Genomic DNA, 14,006 nt, shown 5'->3' on the forward strand with positions numbered 1-14,006 from the left:
AAATCAGGGAAATTAGCAATAAATGTCCGGTAGATCTCTTGACAAGCTGATAAAGCATATTGTTGGGTAGGAGTTTCCTGCCAGGAGACAAAAGCAAGGTCTATGATAGTATTGGGAATCAGGTGGCAGTCATCCCAGCTAGAAGAGGAACAAAGGATCTGGGATTCAGGGAGGAGGAAGCAGGAAATTGAAGAGAAAGCAGGAAATTGAGGAGAGCTGTAGAAAGTAGTTTGAACCCTAGCCCTGGAATAATGGGGCTATTGAATAGGAAACTAGATCAGGGTCCTGGGCACAGACCCTTTCTTAATACCTGGATCATAAGACAGGCTTAGTAATATTTCAGTATAAGGAAGGGGACTGCTTGCTGGAAACCAGGGTGCGTGATCATACCAGGTAAACTTGACACTGAGCCATAACTCTGGCTTCCTTAATATATTACCCAATGAGAGGTAGACTGGTTCCCAGAGCTTAGGGACAGTGCCAAGTTATAACGTGGAATTTCTATTGTGGGCCAAAATCAACTTGCTGTAAACAGAGTGGGTACTCTCATGACAAATCTCAGCAGTGAAGCCCTGGATCACTACCAGTGCCTCGAGTTTAGTTCTTGTTAATATAAAGGTTTTTTTGTATTCATGCTATTTATTTTCACCTCTTATCCCCCCTTTTCTTAAATCTTCAGAAGCTGTACGAGCTGAATAACCTTCATGCACTGATGGCAGTGGTTTCCGGCTTACAGAGTGCCCCAATTTTCAGGTTGACCAAAACGTGGGCGGTAAGTAATCTTTCTTGGTTAATGGAAGGTTGGCCTTCCTGTTGGGAGTAGAGACGTACTCGTTTCTTTTGTAGTTCTTAGTATGAAAATTGATAAAATATTTTAAATATCTTTGTGCTCTGTTCTTGGACACCTACATTTTTCTCTCTCAAGTGTTTCATTAGGATTGTCAGGTAATTTTTAGGTAAGTTACAGTTTGGTCATTGGTTTCTGCTCTTTAGGAAATCATTTTTGTAGACTCTCCTTAAGCATCTTTAACAATATAGCATTTCATGTTTACTGATGAGAAATTGTGAATGCATAAAAATTGCATTTAATCGTGTAAAGACTATGCTTTTGGAAAGTTTGAGGAAGATCTAAATTGTAAATTTCAAAAAAAAAAATACACACACACATATACTGATTTACATTTCCATTATTTTTTAGTCAGTGAACTCATGGGGTTTTTCCTTAGGAATAATGGAAAGGCTGTTAGTTAACATGGAGTTTATGCAGTGTTGCTGCACCTTCTGATATTATTTTAATTGTATTTGGTTCTATTACTTTAATAAGGTCAGGGTGTGAATTTTTTACTTCTGCAAGCTTGTGTGTTTTCATATTTGAAGGACGTGATACTGGCCTCAAGGATATTTTTCATTTACATTTTATATAAGTAAAATTTTACATTAAATTAAAACTGTTCATATTTAATATTGTTATTTCATGCTAAAGAGGAAGGATTTTCTTTATTACATTTTGTACAAAGGATTAGTGTGTTCTTAGGGTCCTGTGATAAAGACATGACTAACTGTAAAAAGCTTTTTTTATTACTAAAATATAACTGTTTTTAATTAGCCTAGTGTTTTCACTTTTCCTAGTGTCTGAAGAGACAGATGTTTCTCATGAAAACCAGGGTAGATTTCTGTATTGGAAAAACATTAGTATGGAAGAACTTAAATCCTCTTTATATTTTATTTGTATTTTAGAAACACCTGGATAAAGGGTTTCCCTGCTTTAAAATTTATTTTTCATAATGATAGCCTTATTTTCTTAAAATTTGAATTTCATGAGGAAATGGAAATGATTATAAATACATAGTTATGAATTTCATCTGAAGTTTTAGAGAAAAGAATTATATTGTGATTTATATTGTGGTATAAAAATGAGATACACTTCCCTCAAGTTAATTTCTGTTTTCCTTGAAGATATTTTTATTGTCTCCCTCATGTATTTACATGGAAAATACTTTTTTTAAATTTAGTAACAGCTCCATTATTAACCTGGATAAAATTTTCGGTGTTTATATTAAATTTTCAAATATTCCATACTGAGCCAGGCACTAATTGCTTGACAAACAACACTGCATGATATAGACAAAGTCTTATTCTTATACAGCTACCATTCTACTGGGAAAAGATAAACTGTAAATAAATAAATTATATATCATAAATAGTGATGAATGCCTTGAAGAAAAATAAAGCCGAGTAAATGGGATAGAAAGCAAAGCAGGGAAATATTGCATAAAAAATGTGGTAAGAGCGTCTCTGATAAGTGACAGTTGGGTAGAGACTTGGAGGAGCTGAGAGAACCGCCCGTGTGGAGGTAAAAGCCACTACAAAGGCCCTAACAACGTTCAAAGCTTAGCAGCCGGTCAGTGCTCCGTGGAACAAGCTCGAGAGTGGTTGGTGGGAGATGAGTCCAAAGAGGCAGCGTCCAGTCAGATAACGGAGACACTCGTCCGTGAGATCCAGGGAGACGCAGAGAAAGGAATGTGGGGGGAGCTGTTTTATACATACCACGTTTGAGTTGGCTGATAAACGTCCGTGTGGAACTATAAGGCCCGAGGTAGGCATACAAATTTAAGAGAGCAGTTGGGGCTGCAGATGTATTTCATGATTATCAGCATAAAGGCAGTATTTCAAAACATGAGGTTCAGTGGGATCGCCCAAGGCCGTGAGTCCAGGTGAAAAGCCCTAGAACCATCCAAGATTTAGAAATTGGCAAAATGAGGAGGCATCCGCAAAGGAGATATCCTGGGTAGGAGAAGTTTTCCACAGCTGGGGAAAGGGAGTATTTCAAGAAAGAGTGATCGCCTGTGTCAAATGCTGCTAAGTTGAATAAGCTGAGAACTTTGCAGCACCCGTTGGATCTGGCAGGTGGAGAGGACTGGTTACCTTGGCAAGGATGTTTCAGTGCCGTGGTGGGAGGAAACCCTGGTTGGAATTGAGAGAATGATGGAGATAAAATGGGACAGCAGGTACAGAGAATGTATTTGCGGAATTCTGCTATGAAGGGTTAGGGTGAGGTGCTACAAAGAGATGTGGTGGTAGCTAGAGGGAAGTGTGAGACCAAACATTTGTGGCATTTTGTCTTGATTTTGGGGATGAGCTCCATGACAGTGTGTGTATGCTGGTAGGAGTGATCTAATTAAATGGGGAGAATGGTAAGCGAACAAGCGGTTACTCCTGTGATACCCTCAGGCAAGAAGGGATTCGATCCGGTACTCCAGTGGATCAGGAACAGTTGATCATTTTAACAGGAGAAAAGAGGATGCATTTGGTGACAGGCGCAGCCAAGCTGGTAGACTTGGTGGTGGGGTTCATTAGAAGTCCTAGTGCTCTGTCTCTTAAGATACAAGAAGGAAGGTCATTAGCTGAGTGTTGGGGCGGGAGTTGGAGGTTTGAACAGAGAGGAAAGCATGACAGCCGTCTAGGAGAGCATGAGAGTAAACTAACAGAAAATGTAGTTGGTTTGGTAGATCTTATGAAGGATCCACTTGAGATTTTTGGTCATGAATTTCAAGTGAAACTGGGCAACAAAGTTACGTGTCCTCCAGCCAGGTTCAGGTGTTCAGTCTTAACCTGGAGTAGTGCTGAGAAATGCATTTAACGAGAGTTGGAATTTTTTTAGGCTTGTTTGTACCGCAGAGGGGTCAAGGATAGCACAAGAGATAAAGTGTGTGAATATAAAAGTTGTCTTAGGATAGATAAGGAATCTAACCCAAGCAAAAGGAGAGAGGAGATGAACAGTGAAAAGGTAGTATAGTAATTGGATTTGAAACACTACTCCTGTGGAGGGAGAACGTAGGTAGATGTGCGTTGTTGGTGTGTAGTTCTTAGGGAAGGTAGACGTGTGTGTGTTCGTTATAAAATTATAAAATAAATCAATTTAGCAAAAATGTCACATCAGGCATTATTGAGAATTGAGTGTCATGAACAAAGGATTATAATTAGCCTGCATCCAGGGTCCAAGATGAATAAATAATTTACTTGTGTAAATGCACATATTTATCGTATGGGGGTACCAGTCAAGGTGATGAGGGTGATCTGGGAATCCTGTGTTTCTTACGGTGACTCAACTGAACAGGGATTCATCCGAATTTTCCCAAAGCAGATTGTCACGGCAAGGTAGTATGGTGACCTGGCCAGGAATATTTGGAGTTCCCACATGCACACACTGATGAAATCGGGAACAGCTCCGCCCGCTGTGGTCATGCTCTTGACCAGAGGAAAGCCTGGCACCTAAAACATGGAGTTAGAACCTTGAGAAGTATTCTGTTTTTCCCCTTTTTGGAGGGAGGAATATACTGAAGTGACATTGTAGGGACAACATTAGGAACATCAGAAAGAGATTTGAAAAGGAGGAAAAGAAAGTCAAGACTTCTTAGTTATGACTTTGGCACATGTGCTGTGGATGAGTTTCTGCGCTATCACTAGGAAATTCCTATTTTAATTTAACATCGACTGAATTCTTTTATCCATATTCTTCCTCTAAATAGTCTTCTGGAAACAGGTCTCTGCTACCCCACCCCAGACTGAATTTTTTAATCTGGTTATTAATTTATTATGAGAAATCCAAAATATGTTATTTTTATATGTAATAGACCATATAGCTCTTTACCACAGTTTTGTGTTTCAGCTGTGGCAAGATTTATTATGAGTTCCAAGTAATTTGTTTTCTCCTGATATTGTATCAAAGTTTTTGAATGATTGACTTAGGAAAAGACTTGGTTACTGTTACTCCTCTCTGTCACATCACTGTGTCTTACGTATCCAGATGCTGTATTGTGTGAGAGAGAGGGATGGTCGGATATACAGGCAGCGTCAGAGATTTGTACCTGATCTTGAAAATGCTAATCAAGTGCGTTGAAACTGGGCAGGGAAAGATTGTGAAACCGCTGTTTGAGACCGTGGAATGTCTATCTAAAACATTAAAGCAAAGGACTCTGAAATCTTGTGTTTTAAAGAGGGAGGGATACCGGTCAGACATTTTTCAGATAGAGATTATCTGAAGATATTCTGCATTGTTGGAGCCTATGAAAAATAGATTCCCAACATCAATCCCAATTCTACTACTTGTAATAATAGAAAGAGGAGTGGATTTATCTGCAGGACCAGGTTAAGACCCTACAAACCAGACACCTGTAATACATCTTTGTGAGTGCGTGACTGGGAGGGTTTACATGTTCCCTTTCTTGCTAACCCTGTGATCCCCTTTGAACCTCAGTCTCCTCATCTCTAAAGTAACCCACAGACTTTTCTGTTAACCTCATAGGAGAATAGATGAGAGTTTTATGGATGGGAAATAACACTAATATTTTATGACATAAATAATTAGTACATCATAATGAAGTAGTAACGTCATGTGTTTAAAGAAAAAAAGTTTTTTCAGAATCTTTGGAATACTTAACAGAATATTTTCCGAGACTTTTAGTTACTATTTGTGTGATTGACTTTGCTTTCCTTTTATTCTCCTTGATTACCTCCATGGGTTTCAAAGGGCACACACAACAAATCTACCCACAAGCCTCTGAAAACATTGTCAGTTGATTCTTCATATAAGACTGGTCAAAGGGATCAAAGAAAAAATGTCTTGTCAAAAATGCAAAAATGTAAATCACAGTTTACAAATATTATAGCCATTGTTAGATTTGTCAACAAGAATTGCTTAACTGTTTAAAATAGTAAATGAGAAATAATGTATTATAATTTACTAAGTAACTTAATGATTTTATGTACATAATAAATGATATTATATTTTATAGTTAATAGATTTGGGTTTACGTATTATCTTAATAGGTATGTCTGATTTTGTAACTTATATATTACCAAAATATAATTAAAGGAGGTATAACTTCCAAACTAAATTCAAATTTACAGTAAACACAACTTCAAGTCTTTGCTATAATAAAATGGGATTTGGAAATAACTTAAGCTTTTCTGTGTGTTTTTTAGTTATTAAGTCGAAAAGACAAAACTACCTTTGAAAAATTAGAATACGTAATGAGTAAAGAAGATAACTACAAAAGGCTCCGAGACTATATCAGTAGCTTAAAGATGACGCCTTGCATCCCTTACTTAGGTGAGTGATGTCGCTGTCGATTATGCTCGTTGTTTCTCTGCCTTCATCAGTAAGCTGTATAACATTCAGGACATTTTATAAGTATATGTGTCCTTTAAAGAAATTACTGCAATCGTTAAGCTGAAAATATTGACTAAAGGACTACGTTACCTTATTACCTGGAATGTATTTTTATATTACATTAGCCTTTGCTCTTAAGGCTTTTTCATAGACTATCGTGTTTTTTCTTAGAGATGGACTGTATGATAAAAGCATACACTTTAGCTATTATAGTAATGTTTTTAAAGACTGAAACTGGAGTTCGCAATGAAGTTTAATGCTGTAAAAATCTTTAACATCAACTAAAGGAATTGATTAAGAGATTTATTGAAAGTATTTTAACATCATGACTTCATATTTTGTATAATTGGCAGATATTTTAGGGTGAATTATGAAAAGCAGTCTCAATGAATGTTGGTGTTATTGTCTTCCTGGATTAAATGAGTTGCTTAACTGTGGAAATTGAGTTTAGTGCTGAAACAAATCTGTATTTCATGTGTAATTTGATTAAGGATTTATCTCTTTACTGTATACTTTACAGTGTTTATAAATTCCAAGAATTATTTAAGCTAGCATTACAAGATTATTTTCAACAAAATATAATGTTAGGTGTTTGAATGAAAAGAAGTCTCAAACTGTCACTTTTAAAATGTGTATATAAATTTAAATGTAGAAAATACTCTATATGATATATACCCTACATAAATTAAAATAAATTGGTTTGATCCTGTGTAGAGTAATCAAATGATAAACGTTTTTTTTCTATTATCCCTTTTACTCCCGCCTCTCCTGTCTTTTCTATATCCACTCATAATGGATTTTACGATAGCTACTTTTGAAAGTACGTAGTTGAAAACCCTGTTATTTGTTTATGAGATGCCACAGTGTCATTTTTGAAGTCGTTACAGTACCAATGACAGCAGACAGATTAGGGACGGAGCAGTTGACACACTGATTCGGCTGCCCTAGAGCATCCGCCTTCCTTTGTCAGAAGAGTGGAGCTCGTTAGGACATTGCGGAATCCTAGGACTCCAGGGGGAACGGGATGTATACCCCGTATCGAAGGCAATGGAGACAGTGGCCACCACGGACCAGAATGTTGAGTCCTGTGTCTTTGGTAAACCATTCAGGGCCACAGTAGGCCTGACCGCATCAGAGTGGCTCTGAGCTGGATGAGGACAGACACTCTACATCCAGTTTATGCAGTAGCCTTGGCTATGCCCGTTTTTGGAAAGGTAGTTTGGGGGAGAGGAAGAATAGAAGATTTAAAGAATATTATCAATATCTTCACGCATCATTAGAACATAAACTTTTTATAGCATAAAAAACATCAGACTGAAAACTGGCAACCCTCAATTCCAAAATGGCTCCACCATACTAACTTTTCAAGTCACTGAGTTGTCTTCCTTGTGCCTGTTCTCTTTACCTAGAAGCAGCACGCACAGGACCAGAATCATGTTCTTCTTAAGGCTGCAGGGACCGCATGATCTCTTCTATTAATAATTCACTTATTTTACAATTGAGAGATCCGAGGCCAGGAAGGTGGGAGACCTGGCTCAGACCCTAAGGCCTCGGTCCCGACACATCCTCAGTCTGGAGTCTTGATCTCGCATCTTTCCCGTTATACGTGCTGAGCTCTCATTCTAAAATTTACTGATCCTATGATGGTAGTATTTTTTTCTCATTGAAATGTTTTCTCAAATTCCATAATCTATATCTTTTAAAAGGAAATCAAGATTATTTCTATTGAAAATGAGAAAATGGCAAAATAATATAAATCTTTGTGCTAGGATGTCTAGCGGAGACTTCAGGATTTGGAGTTGCGTGTGTGTGTGCACATGTGTCCACTCTTACGTGCACACACAGAGAAGCGGAGGAAAGCGCCAGCATAGACAGAATTTAGTTGAACCTGGAAACATTTGCTATTAAAGAACATATCTGTTTTCTTCCAGTCCTGGTACCTGAAACAAACGCTGTAATTATTTCTGTGGGTTAAAGCAAACATGGCAGATAATGAGGTGCAGAAGTGAATTTGGAGAAAATATTAAAATCATTATCTTTCCTGTATCTTTAGTCTGGTCTCCGTTGACGCCTTCTCTTTTCAGTTTTCGTTTGTCCTGTATGTCTCACGACCCAGAATCCTGCTTCTCAACTATCACCGTGGAGCTCTGCTTCAGTTTATACCGAAGCTAATACTAAAGTCCCCTGTTCCTCCCTTCTCCTTTGTGTTGATGTTTTCTTCTGCTCAGCATGCTGTCATCTCCCGCTTGACTTGGAAAAGTTTTCCCAGTACGGTCACCACTGACTTCCTAGTTAAAACGATTAGTAAATATTTCTCAAGCCTTATCTTATTTTTTTTATTTTTTTTGTTGCAGCTGACATTCAATATTATATTAGTTTCAAGTGTACAGTATAGTGGTTACATATTTATATAGTATATGCAGTGATCCCCCTGGCACCATACATACTTGTTGCAACATATTATTGATTGGCTGTATTCTCTGTGGTGTATTTTATATTTCCTTGACTATTTTTAACTACCAATTTGTACTTCTTAATCCCTTCCCCTTTTTCACCCAGCTTTCCAACCCCCCTCCCATCTGGCAACCATCAGTTCTCTGTATGAGTCTGTTTCTGTTTTATTCATTCATTTATTTTGTTCTTTAGATTCTACACATATGTGAGATCATATGGTATTTGCCTTCTTTGGTCCGACTTGTTTCACTTCACATAATATCCTCTAGGTATATCTATGTTGTTGCAAATGGTAAGATCTTGTTCTTTTTTATGGCCGAGTAATATTCCATTGTATATATGTACCACCTCTTCTTTATCCAGTCATCTGTTGACAGGCACTTGAGTTGCTTCCATATCTTGGCTATTTTAAATAGTGCCGCAATGAACGTAAGGATGCATGTATCTTTTCAAATTAGTGTTTTGAATTTCTTAGGGTAAATACCCAGAAGTGGAATTGCTGGGTTATAAGGTAGTTCTATTTTTAATTTTTTGAGGAGCTCCAAACTGTTTTCCATAGTGGTTGCACCAGTTTGCAATCCCACCAATGGTGCACAAGGGTTCCCTTATCTCAGCCTCCTCACCCACGCTGCTCAAACCTCATCTTAAATTGTGAGGTTGATATTACTTATTTCTGCTTCTTGAATTTCTCCATTTGTAGCACCGGTCCCTCTTGGTTCACCTTCTACATTTCTGGCTTTTGTCTTATTGGCTCCTCTTTTTCTGCCTTTCTCTTAAATCTATTCTTCTAAAGGTCTCAGTCCACTTTTTTTTTTTTTGAGTCTTTAATTTGGCATGGTCTCATTCAGACTTTTTCCATATATCACCTGATGACTCCCAAATCTAGACTAGACCTGTATGTGCAGCTGTCTGTGTAGTTCCTGGGGACTAGTAACATTTTAGTTACTCACATACTAATTGCATGAGATCTCTATAGGCAACTAATTCAACACGTCCAAAGGTAAATTCATCATCTTCCCCCTCCCTCGAAACCTGACCCCCAGCTTGTCCCCCAGCGTTGTCTACCAGTAACTCCAGTGTGGTACATTATCTACACTAGGAGCCTGGGGTTGCGTGCTAGATTTCTTCTTCCCATCAGCTTCTTGTATTCTCTATTGAAATGAGATGCATGTTTCTGAGGGTTATCCAGCAATTAGAAACCAAAAGGGGAAAAAGAACAAAGAACTTAAGTTGAATTAGAGAATATACACTTTAGCATCTACATAATTTTACATATTGGTAGTCTTTGTATATTTATTCATCCCCACACTAGTTTGTGAAGCAGCTGAGATTGTGATATGATTGTAGAACATTTGGCATAAACATTTGGTAGACTTGGGAAAGGAAAATGAAACATTTGTCAGATAAGTTATTGTGACTCAGTTTGTAGTGACAGTTTTGTTCTGTTTTGTAGCAAACCTTCAGATTAAATAACTGTATTCCATCTATCAAAAGATACATGCTTTCCTTAAGAAAATGTGAAGCATTTTTAACTTACACAACTTTTTGCCTACTTGATTTATTTACATCATAGATAGCTGGTTCGTTTTTTCATTCCTGATCTTCGATATTAAAGTGTTTTGAAGAATGAAGATTTAACAATAGTTTATATGCTGTTAATATTTATTTTTTCATATTTTGTCCTAATTTAAAATGAATAGGATCATGGTTTTTAAATTTAACTAGTCTTAATTTCAGAATCCTTTATCACTCATAAGAAACTAAGCCTAGTGCAGTTGTCAAAAATGTCAGCATTTACATGATGCTAGACATTTGATAGGACAGAACTTGCCCTGAAGATATTTGAAAAATAATACTCACTAGTAAATTGGCACCTTCTATTTAATCACCTCTCTTTGCATAATGAATGCTACCCTTTACCCATTATGTCTGCAAAGGTTCTTATGGACAGAATTAGCAACCAGAAGAATCTATAGTGCCTAGAAAGATGATAAAGGCTAATCATCTCTCTTTACATGAGAGCTGTTCCAAACTAAGGTTGTTTATGCCCCCTAAAAATTACAATCAAAAGCAACCATTCTTTGTGAAGCTTAAAAAAGGAGATGGGTGTTTATATGCTGACAAAACTCTTATTTTGATACTGCCAGATTTAACTATAACTCATTGTGGATTAAATTGGAAGAAGTAGAAATGATTTCTTGGCTTTCAACTCTTCGTCCCTTGAAAAATTCTCTGTTCTCTTGATTCTCATTCAAGGTAAAAATTAGTCAGCCTGGACAATATAGTGAAAAATTTTTAGAATAAGGATACAGTTTTTCTGGAGAGGAATAGTTTGGCAAATCTCAAGGAAAAAATAGTTTTATATGAGAATTATTGCTTTAAATCTGAAAATCATTAACAACACTCATTTGTTCTTGTCATTGGAGAATAATCTTAAGGGGCTTATTAAAGAATTTGGCATAGGAAGTTTTGCTTTGCTGGAGAGAAGAAAAGTAGGACATTGTGCAAAATAATTTAGTTGTATGACATATGATATTCTTTCATGTGCATTTTCGAGCCTCATTTCTCCTTACTCATGTAATTTTGGGACTATGCAGTAGCTCAGCCAGCTTAGGATGTTTTCTGGGAAAGAGCATATTTTTAAAACTATAGAAATAAGTAAATTGTTGCAGTTTTGTATATTGCTTTCTCCTAAGTAGAAGCAGAGAATTTCTTGCAAACTATCCTGTCCTTCTCTAGGACATAAATACATTGTATTGATGTAGGTATGACTACTCACTCTTGTAGCGAGAGCTCCCACACACACTTAATTTTCAATTTATTAATAATATGTTAGATTTTCATAATAGGCCTTTTTTTGACAAAAGAAAAGCTACCCTTATAACCTTCTATAATATAGTGCCCTCTCCATCCCCCGTTCTCTGAAAAGCACCATATTATTTTCATTATGATGTTTGCATTCATCTGTCTTGCCCCTCAGCTGTATGGAAGCCCTCCTTTGTCTTGGTTCAGGGCTTTATTCTTAGTATCTAGAACAAAAGTAAGCACTTAGTAATATTTGTTGGTTGAATTAATTAATTAACTGACTAATTTCTGGCTCTCCCCATTGTTCCAGTAACTTTGTTTTAAATGCCATTTATTTGTGTGGTATTTTTGTGTCCATCAACTCCCTACCCACCCCCAGTTTTCTTTGGGTGCATCAGCTGGCTAGCCAGTATTTGCTTTGCAGTATGCTTGGTGCTAGATGTGTAGCAGGCAATGAAATGGACTTTGTGCTGCCTTTCTGGAACTTCCCATCTCTTCCGTACCAAAGGCTCAGGTTGATATTACTACCTTGTGAATAATGTCTTCCATCTCCTGTGTCATGCAAGAGGCACAGCTCATTGCCAGGCCTTGCTGTAGTGTTCTCATCACGGCTATTGAAATGTTTAAAGCATGCCTAAACCTACAGGGATCTTGAGATTTTATCTGATCCTTTTATCTTTCAGTAGTTTTTACCTATCTTGGTCTCTCAGTAGAATACAGCTCTTCAGTTTTACATTAGGTTTAGAAACTTCTACTAACCTATATACAAATATTTTCAAAAATAATAGCTTTTCATTCACATTTCTATTCAGATAATTTCAACAGAGTCTAAAGGTTTCTGTAGCTCTGTGAGTATTAATGAGACTTTTCCCCTTTCCCTTTGGTAAAATTGTACATGGTTAAATGTATAAAATGCACTGACACTGACCTCAAAAATGCTTAATGGTTAGAAAATGTCATTGGCTTTTAATATTTTAAGAGTGTTATTCCATTTTTCTTTCTTTGGTTTAATTTGTAAATAATATACACCATGGATTACTTTCCCTTATTGTCCTCATTAGATTATATGTTGTATTCTAAAATAGCAATAAAGCATGTTCAGTCATTTTCTTTTGAATTCTGAGAATGAGCTCTGAGCAAATGGCAGCTAGCCTAGTTTTTTTTCTTGGCCAAAATGACAATCCCCATTTTCCATTACCTCATTTATATCCTTTTTTTACCCTCATTCTTTTTTATGTATTTTAAATTCCTTTAACATTCTTTAATGGTATACGTATTTTCTGAAGTTTATTTTAGATCACTCAAAGACTCGTGGTATAAAAGGACTGGGAATGGGGTTGCGTTAATTTCTTTCCCATGTTCCTCGTTTTTCTTTAAGAGCCTCCCTCTTTAAAAAATGTATAGTAGCTACATAGGCCTGCATTTTAATCATAAACAGAGTCAGATTCCCCCAGTTCCAACAGCTTTGCCAGTGGTATTTCCAGCTGTTAATATGTCAATTTGTAATTTTTTATTAAACCTTAGCAGCAGAATAATAATAAAAATTTCAATAATTAACATTTATTTAGCATTTAATACTATATGCCCGACACTGTGTACTTTACATAAATTATCAAATTCTTAACAGTTTTATTAAGAAAGTGATTACTTATTTTACAAGTGAAGAAACTGAGACAAGGGAGCTTAAATTGACTTGCTGTAAACATATGCTTTGTAACTATTTCATTTATAGTTCAAAAACATGTATTTATATTAATATTTTGGGAACCTGTATTTAGATGGCAATTTTGAATGTATTCTTCTTTCTTTCCTATACTTATCTATAGAAGTGCTACTTAATAACTATTAACCCCTCTGATAAAATTGAAAACTGAGCTTATTTGTAGATGGCTTTGGGGGGGGGGGGGGGGGGGGGGGACATAGCATTATAAGTGGAATGATTCTTTTACTTGGTTATCTTTCAAAGACCCTAAAAATAAAAGAGTAAAACTCGTTAGGGTATAACAATCTTTAACTTACTAATAAGTATATAAAACTAATATTACGGTAGTACAGATTTACAAGTAATTGAAAACATTTTCACAGTTGCTAAAGTTGTTACAGGCTTATTATATTATTATCAGTGGAAATCCTAAGAAGAAGAATGCTAGGAAAATTAGCACTCTCGTACGATGATGACTCAGGAGTCAAGTGAACATTAGACTGAAATTTTCATCTTTATACTTTACCAGGCTTGGAGCCTGGGGAATAAGTTTATTTGTAGATATCTACTAAATTTCAAGGCAGTTGCTCATATTGTCATTATCCAAAATCTCAAGTTTTAAAAGTATACTTCAGAGATGCCAAGTTTCATAGTCATTGATGGCCTCCCATTGCAGAATCTAAATCATTTTTTAACATAAGCTTCATTTCATTTATTAATAGTAACTGAAATAAAGAATCCTTTTGTAAACCAGCTCCAAGGTTATAGTTCATCCTTACTGACAGTAAGGCAGCCATGTTTTTATTCCTAGGTAAGCAACCTACTTAATCGCTCATAAGATCCTCATTAGGCTGACATTCCTACTATGGCTAG

The 14,006-nt window shown here is 36.4% G+C and overlaps 1 protein-coding gene across 4 annotated transcripts in view; it reads left to right on the forward strand.

The window, feature by feature from the left end:
- Positions 1-14,006, forward strand: part of RALGPS2 (Ral GEF with PH domain and SH3 binding motif 2) — a 142,701-nt gene that overhangs the window by 67,167 nt on the left and 61,528 nt on the right. For all 4 annotated transcript variants that reach the window (XM_019646499.1, XM_019646494.1, XM_019646513.1 and 1 more), the window contains exons 7-8: positions 680-772; positions 5,986-6,112. In XM_019646499.1, the coding sequence (XP_019502044.1) occupies positions 680-772; positions 5,986-6,112 (220 nt within the window). The remainder of the gene's footprint in view (positions 1-679; positions 773-5,985; positions 6,113-14,006) is intronic.

Source organism: Hipposideros armiger, unplaced genomic scaffold (genome assembly GCF_001890085.2).
Source record: "Hipposideros armiger isolate ML-2016 unplaced genomic scaffold, ASM189008v1 scaffold_6, whole genome shotgun sequence".
Classification (NCBI taxonomy): domain Eukaryota; kingdom Metazoa; phylum Chordata; class Mammalia; order Chiroptera; family Hipposideridae; genus Hipposideros; species Hipposideros armiger.